The sequence below is a fragment of the Columba livia genome, chromosome 2 (genome assembly GCF_036013475.1).
Source record: "Columba livia isolate bColLiv1 breed racing homer chromosome 2, bColLiv1.pat.W.v2, whole genome shotgun sequence".
NCBI classification, from domain to species: Eukaryota; Metazoa; Chordata; class Aves; order Columbiformes; family Columbidae; genus Columba; species Columba livia.
The window spans coordinates 20,341,128-20,355,002 of NC_088603.1; the positions used below are offsets into that span (position 1 = coordinate 20,341,128).

The window sequence follows — 13,875 nt, forward strand, 5'->3', positions numbered from 1 at the left end:
TTCTGTGTTTTTGGCAACATCACAGGCAGATGGTACCCAGTTACTTAAACTATTAATATTTTTTAATGTGATTTGATTAATTCCTTTGAAGATATTTTTTTTTCAGTATATTACCTCACAAAAATATGCCCACTATACCAGTGTAATGAATGTTTTACAAATGTTTTACAGGCACCCGAATGGACAGAGGAGGACCTCAGCCAGCTGACAAGAAGTATGGTTAAGTTCCCAGGGGGGACCCCAGGTCGATGGGAAAAGATTGCTCACGAATTGGGTCGATCAGTGGCAGATGTGAGTTCACTCAGATTTGCATTGTGTGGAGAATGACAAACCAGAACAAGACAGGCAGTGTCGAAGGCAGGCGTATATGGGGGCCGACATTGTCTTTTGAGAGAGGCTACAATCCTTTTAGGACCTGGAAGTGAACCATTAACTAACTATGCAAGAAGCAGATGTCAGCCAGTCTCTCCCTCCACAATTAACAGCTGTAACTGATCAGCTGGATGGGGGATTCTGGTGCTCACAGACCTGAGCTACTGTAACCCAATAACAGAAAAACAATGCGCTTTGGATTCTGTAGTAACCTCCTTTCACTGCAGGCGAATGTTTGTGTGACTTGGTTAAAGATTACATTTCTGCTCAAGCCAGTCCTTAAAAAATGTAGATGAGCTAATGGTGTTTAGACAGGTGTTTTCCATTAATTAAGCTGAAATATCTCTACAAACTTTAAAACGAGTTAAACATATGATACTACTTCAGTTCTTTTTTCTGGATTATAACGCGGTTAATAGTGATACTGTGTAAAATGATTAATATCCTTGTTATTTCATATTTTATAGTATTGTACCAGATATCAAAGAAAGCTTGTACTTATGGTTTTTAAGTGTTATGATCTTAAAACCCTTAGGGGCTAGGCCGTAAAAGACTTTTCAAGCAATAGATCACTAGAACATGATGTAGTGTCTGCTGAGGACCATTTGAAAGCCCTTTCAGCTGACCCTATTTTATAGGCTGTGGAGGGGTTAATGAGAATAATGTTTAAATCTGTTGATGTACATTTTGAGATTAGATGTTCTTTATTTATTGTATTTCAGGAATTACCTTAAATAATGGTACATATAACCTCTGGCTAGGCTGAAGTGTAACCATTATAGCCTTCTGGGCAATTTGTGTACTTCTTAAGTGTTTTTTTTCCCTGTTAATTAATCACAAAAATATATTTTTAAAGTTAGTTTTCAAGAATTACTGCAACTATACATTTCTGTTAACTCACATATACTAGAAGATAATCTATTTGCATTCTTACCATTTTAGAACACCACATATTATTTGCAAATAAGTGGATGTAAGCAAGAAGTTACAAACCTGCTATGCAAATGAGATTGTATTTTTTTTTAATTCTGTTTAGTGTTGTCTATCAGGCTCCTGAAGTATTCATACTACTGAGGTGGAGTGACTTTATTAAAAAGATGCTGCATTTTACTAAGCAGATAGTAACAGCACATGGCTTGGTAGTATGCAGTGTGCGCGGCAAAGATCTTTGGAGATTGCTTTGGAAAAAATGATGAGTTTGCTTGTTCCTGATAATACAAACATGTGGAATGCTTCCACATATACGCATTACAAAACTAACACATCTTAACACTGCCTTTTACACCCATTTTCTGCTTTATTCCTTGAAGCAGGTGTAAAAACATTATTTATTAAGAATCCTTTGCAATATGTATTTGGCCACCGTACTTGCACACAACCAGGACTGGAAAGAAAAAATGAAGTTTGTTTGCTTCTTCCTTTAGGCGAGAAGTCTTGAGCAATGTGTGAATTGAAAAGAGAAATGAAGGAAAGGTGTATGTTCTAAGAACTGTCAATTTCTTGTATGAAAAAAGGAATTTTCAGGGATGGTTATGTGTAGAGAAAGGTCTGAGCGTAATCCTTTTTATTTCCAGTGACCTCCAACTATATGTTTAAAGTAAGTGTTCTCCACACAAGTTTTTGCTTCTCTAAAAATTTTCCACTGTTGATAATGCTGGGGCAGCTTTCCTGACACAGACTTATTAGAGTTTCTGCTGCTTTTATCATTGGATTGCACAGAGTTACAGTTATTAGGCTTTAAAAGGAAACACTTAAACAAAAGCTTCCTGGAAACTTCTCTGTATTTTAAACTGTTACTGAGAACTACTTCAGATATATCCATTCAGCTATTGAACAAGATGTACAGCTTATCCGTTATATTTGCTGAGGGTGACATAGAATAGCATCTAAATTTACAGCAAGGTTTCTTATTTTGCCTGGGCATCACCATAGTTGAATAAGAAATGTTACACTAAAGCGGCAGGAAAAACGTCTGGTTTTGTTGAACTTCGTGTACAGCAAAAGAGGTGTTGGCCTGTGCAGGCAATGTTTGCTGCCCAAACAGCTGGTCCCTGTTTCCACTGGGAGAGGTGCAGGGGGTACGTTTTGGTGTATGAGGTGCTGTTTTGAAATAGTTTGTGTAGCAGAGTTTGAGGATCCCTTGCTTACAGCTGATTTAACATCAGTCAAAGTCAGAGTTTGACGTGTGCATTGTCTGGCAAATGCACTAGATCATAAAAAGGGAAAACATTCAAGGACAAATTGGAATTTGTTTTTCTGACATTTTATGTGACACAGGAAACTCTTTTTAAAAACTTGAGACCACTTTCTGCTTGTTTCTTCTCCTGTTAAGTATCAAGAGCATTAAGGCTTGGTTTTCCTTTCAGGTAGAAAGCTGTAGTAGAAAGGACTGACAAGGTACAGTGTGCTTGTTTCCATGGGATTTTAAGCATCCAAACCCTTTCTAATAGTAGATTAGCTAAACAGGTGTTAACAAAGACATTTAAAAGTAATCCAGTCCCAAATGATCACTACATTGTTGGTTCTGTCTCAAAGCCGCCTTCCTCAGCAAAACAAAAACAGGTAGGAAAATATTTCAATACTTTTTAAAGAATAAGCTGAAACCGTTTGTATATGCCAGAAGAGCATCAGTGAAATTCACTCTGACCACCCCAAAGAAGTTTCGTGTTAAATTGTCTTAAACTCCTTCCTTTTTTTAAGAAGCAAATTCCTACATTAATCTGTCTTCATTTCCACTGGCAGTGTTTAAGCAGGGTGAAGTGACTTGAAGAGAGTGTTCTTGGCTTTTGTGAACTTTTTAGCTTTGTGGTGGTGTTTTAACTTAGTTTTGTGGGTTTATTTGTTTTGGAGGTTTCTTTAATATATTTCTGAATTTTCCTCCAGGCATTATGTTAATGAGTTTTGGAACAGTATGAAGCGGCATTTCTAATGCATGGAGCTTTAATACTGCTTTTTCACATATAAAGAAGGCCCAAAAACTGTGTGTGTCTGACTTTCCAGAGAGGTTTGTTCAGCTTGGAAAATTCTTCATTGATTTGGCTAGAACATGACTTTGATACCCTAGACTTGCTGAGCACATGTAAATATTACAAAGCTAAGTGGAACTGGAAGTATATTGCAAGAGCAGTAGAATTCAAAAAGGTTGGGACAAATTAGAAAAATAAGATGCAAAAAATAGGGCGAAATTAAAAAGATAGTTTATGCAAGGACACACAGCAAGATGGTGATCAGGTTCACAAATAAAAGAAATCAAACTACTGGCTAGGGGTAGCTCCCAGAAAGCAGGAGGAGTGCGGAGATAATGAGCTGGATAGAAGTGAACAAATAGTGAGTTATTGTGAAAGAGGCGAGCGTCTTGTGGAGAACATATAACCAGGAGGATGGTAAACCTGCATCTGCAGCCTTAGTTTGTGTCTAGGTTTCAGTGTTGCACTTAAACACGTGATAAAGAGTCCAGAGGAGAATAAAGAGAATAGTACTTCTATAAAGTATGTCTGACAAGGAAAGATTTTGAAGGAATTCATGTTGAAGGACTGAAAGAAAAAATGAACTGAGGAGGGTAGTGTTCTCCTGCAGAAAAGGAGAACTGGAAAGAGGAATGGGCTTGTGCTATGTATTGGTTTTATAGGGCAAAAAGTAATTACCCCAAATTTTATCATGTGCTGCAAAGTTAGACATTGAGGGGCAAAGAATTCCAGTGGAGAGGATAGAGCAATGGAATAAGCTGCTGTGGAGTTTCTACATTGGCAGCCAAACATCTGCAAGAACTGACATGAATGCAGTGATTCTGCCTCAGGTTAGGTCCTGCTCCTCACAGGGCCTGTGATTAGACTAGCAAGTGCGAGCTATCTAGGAGGAAAGGGGGAGGAAACAAAACCTTCCCTGCAATTGGAAGCATGTGTGAACTCATATTAAAAAATGGGAAATTAAAGCCAGATAGTCACCATAGTTGTTTAATAATCTCTGCTTATACCTTAGCTGGATTGTTCTTAAATTCAGTAATTCCTACTAAGTGTTCTTTCAGATTTTTTTTTATTTTCTACTAATATTCAGATTGAGGTTTTGTAGTTTGTTAATTGTGTTATTTCTGAAAATATTGCACAAATAAGGCTTACTAGAAGGCCCATTACATGGGTGCGTCTGCCAGATTCCCCATCCAAGCAGGTACATCCACACGATGGGATGCAGACCACTGGGAAGGTGCCAGCCGAAATCCAGCAATAACAGCTCTGTCCATGCTGTAGTGCCCCTGAGCTCCTTCAGCTCTGCTGCTTCTGTCTATGCTGCCTCATGTGATATCAGCATAAATATCTTTGCAACAGATGCGTGTGCTTTTCAGCTCAGACTTAGGGTAAGTTTGCAACTGTGGTGCAGACACGCTATAAGAAGGTTTATTACTTTAACTTTTGTCATGTTAAATATAGGATATGTTTATCTTGTCTGTCTTCAGAAAGACAACTCTTAACAGCCAATGAATAATCAACCCAAAATAGATGAAGCTAAGTTATGCTTATTTTATCAGTATGTTTAATTATTTGTCATCTTAATATGTGCATGTTAGGAACTTAGGAATCTTTTTCCCATAAAGATGATTTTCAAGTGGCTTAGTGTAACGAAATCGCTTTCGCAACTGAAAGCTTCTACAGCTTTTAAAAGTCATTTTTATTGCAAATGGCTGGTGTTATAAATTAGATTTTCAAGTATTTTGATTATGAAAGGGAAATGGAGTTCAGTTAACTCTAATCAGGGTTCCTGCCTGCTGACCTGGTTACCTGTACCACTGCTCTCTGTCATACTCTAAACATCTGTTCTTTGACCCATTTTCCTTGCTGAATTTGTTGCTCCAGGGTTAGTTCTCATTCCTGTCCTTGAATACTTAAGGAAATAATTGACCTTTTAAAACAAAATAGAAAAGTTATGTTTGAATTTCCTAAGCACTGTGAACACCCTATAACATAGTGTAAATAATGAATGGAATGGAGTTGCAAGACTACTATTTCTGCAGAAATGATATTGTTTGATTTGACAAATGCTAAGCCTTATGAAGATTTATAATAATGATTGTCAGCTTTTGCTGAATTAAAAAATTGAAAAAAAGCACTTAGATGTGAGGTTACGGAGGTATATTGTACATGACAATAGCTACCCTTATAGATAAAAAAAAATATTTGCTGAAAGGCATAAATTAATTTCAGTAACTACAAAGGACCTTCAAATTGTAAAAATAACAGAGGAAGTAAAAGCTGTCTGGCATGCCAAACAGACTTTAATGTGATTATTAGGTACAGGTTTTTTAAATTAAAGGCAAAGAGATCTCAGATTTCATAGTTGTGAATTAATATCATTCACTTGTCTTTCAGGATTTAAACGGATTCTGTTTGCTCCTGCAGTCACTAATCTCATGCATTTGTGTTGCAAAAACCGCCTGATTGGGATTTGCTGATTGTATAGAAAAACACTGAGGTAGACAGCATAACAATAGACAGGTGGATATATTTGAGCAGACCTTCTGGATTATCATGAAACCCGAAAGCATAAGATTTGAGTGGTGCTGTTTTTGTGGTATCTCTTGTATGTCCATGCAACAGTGTCAGCCTTTAACTCATCCTCATTGTCCTTTATATTCTATTCTAAAATAGATTCCTTATATTTGACAAATGCAAGCTCATTACTTTTCCACCAAGAAAACATCTATATGATAAATGATCCATATGTTCATGAATTTATTAGGTTTTTTGCTTCTGGAGATGAAGTGTTTTCCTAAGTCTGTTTTACATTTCATTTTGTGTACTCTGTGTTAACTCAGTTACTGTGCTCTCTAGTTGTGGGTATTCTGAAACATTCACCTCTAGCAGCTTGCATATATTTATGTAATCAATAGTTCTTCCAGTTGCCTATTGAAGTATAAAGACCTGGCTCTGGATCGAGGTCCAAAAGAGGTTATGAATATCTAAGATGGGATTTAGATCATACATAGGTCATGTAGATCCCTCAATCTGAGAGTGAAATCTTTGAAACACCTGTCAAATCCCACAGTCTGTGCCGATGCTTGGAGGGGAGGAAGAGGTGGTTGCTCTTTACAGTTCCCCTCTTGCACACAGGTTTATTCTTGTGCTCTCCTACAGTTGCCCCTACAGTTTTTATAGAATTGGGCAGCACAATGCATCTTATAACCCAAATGCAAAATAGATTGATTTCCTTCTCATAAAGCATGACCAGGGCTTTAAAGGAGAAAGATTTGCACAGAAGACAGTGGGACACCAGCTTTTAATTCAAATAAATGGCTTGTGGTCAAGCCAGTGCTGCAGCAGCTTTAAAAAGTGGCTTGAACTAATGTAACATCCCACATACATCCTGGTGAGCTGGGTTTGAACTCCACTGCAGAATTCAAATCTTGTGACTCTTAGGAAAGGTGGTGCACTTTGCAACAACAGTCATGAAATAAGATGTCTGAGTAGTTGTTGCAACAGGCATTTGAGCCAAACTTCTCTCTTACGTGAGTGCCCATAGTATTGAGCTACAGATTTTCAAACATTGATTTTAACTGCCCCATCCCCCCCCCAAAAAAAAGCCTAGTATGAAGTCTCCAACATCATGACAATTCTAGTTGTCGAGTTCTTCCTCTTTCTGTGTCCTGAATAAAGGAGTAATTCTTCTGCTGTTTTAAATTAACTATTTGGGCACTTAAACTGGAAAGAGGCTAGTGTTCTACATCTGGTGATTTAGGCCAAGTTTGCCTCTCTTAGTTCGTTCAAGAATAAAAGCACATTGTCCATAAAAGAATAATTTGTTATGTTAGCATTAAATTCAACATGTCATTTACGTAGTGGATAAAGACTAGTTCTATTACATACTTTTGAGAAAATTGGTAACAATCTACTAAGCAATCTGTTATATGCAGTGCCAAAACAAAGGTATGTCTTCTAACCTGAAATACTTTAAGAGATCAAGTAAGTTGCAAATAAGGACACATGCAAAAGATGGAGAACAATATGGCTTGATGTTTCAGTATTTGAAGCTTCACCAATCTGTTTAAACTGGAAGACAATTTTAGCAGGTTTTTTTTAGTGTATGTAGAGGAAGGAAGTTTATAAAGCAATAGATTTTGAATATGTCATATGAAAATAAAGGGATGGGTCATTATTGTTGTCTGACTTAGATCGCACAGTTCTTGATGTAGTTGTGGTTGCTACAAAAAAGCTATTTAGATATAGATTGGAAGAACAACTCTGTCAAGCAGATAATGGTTGTGAGGAGAGAACTTCAAATTTGGCAGTTTACTCTGTGCTGTTCTGGAAGTTTAGACCTGCAGAAAACCTGCTCCCTTGACCAAGCCAGGAAGGCAATAAAGTCCTTCAGTGTCTGGCTGTCCTTTGTGAGGAAAATGTGATTTTAACTCAAATTAGCCTCACAGATTCAGGAAATTCCTCACTGCTGCATGTATTAGCCTCTGCTACTCACAGACTATGTCCACGTTATTTTTTTTCTGTAATTCCACAGATCTTGGTATTTTTGCATGACATAACTGGCTGGAGAGCGTGCAGGAAGAGAACAACGGGGTGAGCAGAACGCTGCTTCTGGGACAGCAAATTTATGATAGCTGATGCTGGGAAACTGTGGCAGCTTTAGTAGATATTTGAAGAACATCTGCTCAGGAAGACGCTAAGAATAGTAAACAATTTTATCAGGACCTCCAGTTTTCAGTGGTACAATAACATGCCATCCTTCTTTGAGAGAAGGTTATGTATGTTTGGGAAGCCAAGTGACCTGGGTTATCTCTTCCTCTACAAAAAAAACCCCACATTATTTTCTCTGAATGTTGCCAGAACCCAAGAGATTTGTACTTATGTAATTACCTGGTGCAATCCTGATCAAAATAGTATCTTCTTCAGAGAAGGAAGGCAGCCTGCCATGTGAGGAAATGCTGAGAGGACGGGGCTTGTTCAGCCTTGAGAAAAGAAGGCTTAGGGGAGACCTCATCACCGTGTTCCGGTATTTAAAGGGTGGCTACAGAGAGGATGGAGACTCCCTTTTTACAAGGAGCCACATAGAAAAGATGAAGGCCAATAGGTACAAGCTACTCCTGGGGAGATTCCCATTGCACACAAGAGGGAAATTTTTCACTACAAGAACAATCAGCCGTTGGAATAATCTCGTCAGGGAAGTGGTGGATTCCCCAACACTGGACACTTTCAAGGTTCAGCTGGACAGGGTGCTGGGCCATCGTGTCTAGACTGTGTTTCCGCCAAAAAAGGTTGGACCGGATGGTCCTTGTGGTCCCTTCCAGCCTGGTATTCTGTGATTGCTGTCTGCAGAAGAGTGCCAGGAGTCAGCAAAACGAGAAAGGCTTTCCAGCCCAGTTGGCTGTGCCCGGTGGAGCCGGGCTGGTCGTGGTGCCGGAGGGTCCAGCTGAAGTGATGGGCTGGCGGCTGCTGCGCTGGGAATGGGGAACTGCTCTTCAGCTTGTGCAGAATTGCTCTTTCTCTGTTTGACATCAGTAGGATGACTGTACCTGACTTCACTGGGTTTTCCCTCTAGGTCTACCACAATTCTGTGCTTTTATATTCCTGCCTTCCCGGCAGGATGAAAAGTAGCTTCTCATTCATGTCAGAGCAAAATTTGCTTTTGCCTGTACTACTGAGTCTTTTAAGTTGACTCTGAATAATATATTTTTCTAATCCTGTGTGTCTCTGAAGCATCAATTGTCCCATCTGAAAGAGGTGGCAGGTGTCCAGGGTAACAAGAGCTTTGACACGTGGATAGTCACGATGAGGAATGTTTTTACTGCTAGCTGTCTTGTTGAGTAGCAACTAGTCTTGTGATCTGGACTAATTGTCAGCAGTACAGGAGAAAACCAGCTCTGTTTGGCTTTCATCGCATAAATTCGTCTCACTGACTCCACTTGCTTTCAATAAAATCTTTTTGTAGCTGAAGACCTATTGAAACTCAATTCAGAAGAGAATTCTCAGAAGCAGAGTGTTCTGTGGCTTCTTTCTGTAGGTCCCATAGTGAGATGGTTTGATTTCTACTTCAGCAATTTGATTGCTTGCATCCAGCATGGGTTTTTTCCTAATCATCCTTCTCTGTCTAAGAAAATCTGTTTCACTGTGCATGTGATTGCCTGACTTGACTTGTAACTTCTGTGATCCCTGGTGGACTACAGGGCTGCCTGGGTTGTTTGGACATAGAAACAGCAACATTTAAAGTTGATTCCTACCAAAAAATGCCGTGTGTCTGTTCAGTGCTACAAATGCTTGCAGGAATATGAGATCTACCCTCTTCTGTTTTAAATCAATTTAACAGTCTTGATCCTTGTTATTTAAGGTGTCCCCAGACCCGGGATTTCTTAAGGGCTCGCTAATGCTCTGCCGAAAGCTGTTGTCAATAACAGAAGGCTTTTAGCACAGCTTTTCCACAGTCATGATAAAACTCGTAACTTAATATATACGAAAACTGTAATTTTAAAGTATTATGCAGGAACAATCTGCAATGATAACTAGAAGAGTAGTTCTACGACTGCTTCATACTTTGGATATCAATATTTCCAAGTATGTTATGTGTTATCATAACTTGCTTTTGTTATTACTTTTTCATTAGGGAAGAAATTGATTAGAGAAAGCAATGGAACAACTTAGGTTGCATAACTCAGTTGTTTGGGCTGTTTGTTCTTTTTCTAAATCACTGTTAAGAACTAGGTGGTAGATACTACTACTCACCGCAGGAGAGGAAATTTAGATTGATATTAAGGATGTCAGAAAGCATGGAGGAACTGGCAACTGAAAAGTCTGCAAGTTTGAGTGGCAAGATTAAATTCAAACAGATCACATTGAAATACAATGTAATATGTTCCTTAGGTTGAATTCATAATAATCCTTAGTAGTTTAATACTAACATGTTATGATTCTTGCCCTGTGTCAGCATCTTTAACAGCAGCGGCAGTTGAAGCTTATGGACAAATAAATCTTAAGTCTACATAAGAGACACCTGAACTCTCAGTGAAATGACCTGGTGTAAACATGAACTTTACATAGCACCTGGAAAAGGTGCAAAATCATCCATATGAAGAAGAAAGCTGACAAAAAAAAAGAGTAACAGACAAATAATCTTCCCCTGTAACCTGTGAATGATGATAGTGAAGTCGTAAGAAGCTTGATGAGTTGTCAGACTTATGTCAACTGAAGGTGCTTGTTCAGTGTTTGAAATTGTAGATTTTCAATATCTAAACCGTACACACAGTTGTTATTTCCAGCTTACCTGGTGGATGTTCAAATTGAAAGTCCATCAAAATAGGGACAGGTATCATAATGCTTTCAAATGAGAAAGTGTTGGAAATATTAGATGTCGTAAATGGAGTAACTTGCTGCAAATGCTGCATCTGGGTTCACCAAGTTATTATGGTTGAATCTATCCAAAATTAGATAACCTACAACAAGAGTGTTGCTTCTGAATGCTTTACATGTAGGGGCAAATGTGAAATGTCATTATGATCTAGGAATAAACCAAAATCCTTCACTGTTCTAGTGGAAAAGGCTGTTTCAGATTCTAATTCAGTTACACGTAATACCCAGCAGCTCCTCGTTCTGGGTGGAGAGAAACCCTGTTTGTTGCCTTATTCAAGTAAAAATAAAAACGCTAAATCCAGTGTTGATTTTCTCCCAGCACACAGATTTCAGTATGCATGGAGAGACCGGGGCAGGCAGCTCTCCATCCTTTGGATTCTCAGGAATAGGTGTCTTTGCTGATCTTTGGCAGGCAAGCCGTTGCCTTTTATGTTGGGACTGAATGCCTGTCCATTAGTGTGCTTCAGCATCGGGACCTGTGTGGGCTATTTTGTTATTTTGTTCAATATTATAATAAGAAACTAATATGTAGAAGATAATTGATTTGTTTCCTTTTTTCTCCTCTCCTCGTGCGATTTTTCGGTTAGAGAATTGGGGGTTAACAATGAAAGAAAATAAAATTTGAATATCAGCTGTGATGTATTATGGTGATAGGAACAGAAGTGTGTAGCATTGCTTAGATTAATAAGCTAGGAATGTTTTAGGAAAGAAAAAATTTAGAAAGGTACTTTTTGCAAACTTGGGATCCATATCTGAACAAAGCCAGCAGAACAACACCAACCCCAGTCTATTTAATGTATATTCAGTGTTGGTATTTTGCAGTAAGCTGCTAATGAATTCTTCAATAGCCCAAACAATGTAATTTTTAATAGTCCTTTATTTTTTTTCCTTGTTTCCATGCAGGTTACCATGAAAGCCAAACAACTGAAGGATTCTGTTACACATACACCAGGTGTGTGCTCTAGATCCTCACTGGTGCTTGCACAGAGCGTGGTGTCTGGATTCTGTCCATGCAAACCCAGCGTGGTTTGTACCTTTCGGGGTTCGCTTTGCATCCTTGCCTTACGGCGAGCAAACACCTGACGGGAGTTCTGAGGGGATGTTTCCCTTCGCTACCTCCTCCCAGCCTGGCTGACTCAGTTTATTGTGGTTTTGTTCATTTGTTCAGGCTCTTCTGTTACGTTTGTTTGTATCAATGTGATAATTTCCTAGTACTTCACATATGCCAGATAAGATCATAATTGGCGAAGTTCATTGTTTCATAACAAATACCTTGATATCTCAATAAGCATTTTCCTTAAGTTCTTCATGCAGAAGAGCCTTTTGTCCTCTCTGCATTATTCCTGGTGTCTTTTATTTGTGGGCAGTTCCCTGCTTGTTTGTGGTTTTATTTTTTTCACAAGTGTAACAACGGTTCTTTTAACAGGTATCATTAGGCTCTCGGAGCTTAAAACGCTGGCCCAGAATTCCAAGAATGTCAAAGTCAACGTGAATTTGCCCGACCACATAATCACCCAGCGAGAACGGGAGGAGGAAGAGGAGGGGAACTACGGTCAGATCCCAGAGCAGACGGATGTCCAAGCGGATCAGGAGACCACAGCAAGCGAAATGAGGCACCGCAAACGGAAAATTGTCAGAGCACCTGAAGTGACTCTACCAGCCACGAAAGAGGCACCAGAAGAGAAGGGCAGAGGAAGACGCCAGAAGGATTTTGATAACACCGAGCAAGAGGAAGAGAGTGATGATGAGAGGAGGAAAAGAGAGAAAAGCCGCGTCCCAGAAGAACTGTGGACTCAAAATCAACAGAAGCTTCTTGAAATGGCCTTGCAGCAGTATCCCAAGGGAACATCGGATCGCTGGGATAAAATAGCAAAATGTGTTCCAGGAAAGAGCAAGGTATGCTTAGCTTTGTTGGAACTGTAGTATAAATTGAGGGGAAGCAGATTTTCTACCGATTTTATGATCACCTTAAGAACGGAGGGTCCATGCGGAAAGGTGCAGTCTTTGCCTAGCCTTCAGTCCGGGTGTAATCAACCCAAAGAGCATTACTGTCATGTTTGTTGTTTTTTATTTAAAAGATATTTCCATTTAATTCAGTTTGCTTGATCTGTTACAGAAAACATTTCAATACCTCCTGTTTCATTTAAAATACCTGCCTCTCCTCTGCCTTTCAGATCTTCAGTTGCAGGACAAATTAGATTTTAAAACAAATTTTGATTCAAAGTTAGTAACCAAATGTTGGTGAGCCGCTTTGCTTACACTTTTACAATACCTTTCTCAACCCATCTCAATGAACAAACTAAGTAATCCATCTGCAGGTGTTAAATGCTCAATAATCTGTCTAATGTTCTTTTTGTAAGCATAATCTTTTAAAAATAGTGTTCATTGTGATACAGTTGGTTTGTGCTAGATTTCATAGTAGTTGTGATTGATAGCTCAGTTTGCTTGCATTGTAGCTTCAGAAAATCCTAATTATGTGCCAAACGTGGAAACGTGGGTGTGGGCTGGAGCGTTTCTGTGGCGCAGAAGCTGCTCAGCAGCATCTGGTGTCTGTAGGTGCCGGGTTAGTGACCGCAGGGGCTGGTCCTCGCCCGGCTCACCCAGTCACTGCCCTGGCACAGGTGCCGCCACACAAGTGCTTAAGAACTGCTCTTGCGGTCGTTGTCAACAAGCACCAGGCAACCTTTTGTTGGGTTTGTGTGCTCTTTAAAGAGAGAAAGTATCCATTAAGAAATGTAAATTACAAGTTCATCTTTCTGATCCGCTCTTCACTTGATGCAGTTTCTCCTTCTGAAATTCAGTGCACAACTTAAACAAACAATAAAGCACCATCCCCCCCCGCCCAGCCCCCGGAACCTGGCTCTGCTAGGACAAGGCAGCGTGTATGGAGTTAAAGCAATACCAAAATATCAAACTTTAATTAACACTTCTGTTTTTCCTTTTAGGAGGAGTGTATAGCAAGATACAAGTTGCTTGTTGAACTGGTACAAAAGAAAAAAATGGCTAAAAGCTGAATGCTCTGAGCAGAAGAGATGTAGCTCATCTTTGTCAAAATGGGGTTTACATCTCATGTGCAGGAAACTGCATTTTTGTACCTCACTATTTCTATACGTCATGTGCCTTAGTAAAAGAAAATATTAATAAATAATCTTATACCATCTTA

The 13,875-nt window shown here is 39.1% G+C and overlaps 1 protein-coding gene across 1 annotated transcript in view; it reads left to right on the forward strand.

Annotated features, from left to right (window-relative positions):
* Positions 1-13,875, forward strand: part of DNAJC1 (DnaJ heat shock protein family (Hsp40) member C1) — a 103,815-nt gene extending 89,940 nt beyond the window's left edge. Inside the window, exons 9-12 of the mRNA XM_065050812.1 lie at positions 172-291; positions 11,616-11,664; positions 12,139-12,608; positions 13,658-13,875. Coding sequence (XP_064906884.1) covers positions 172-291; positions 11,616-11,664; positions 12,139-12,608; positions 13,658-13,726 — 708 coding nt within the window. The 3' untranslated portion in view covers positions 13,727-13,875. The remainder of the gene's footprint in view (positions 1-171; positions 292-11,615; positions 11,665-12,138; positions 12,609-13,657) is intronic.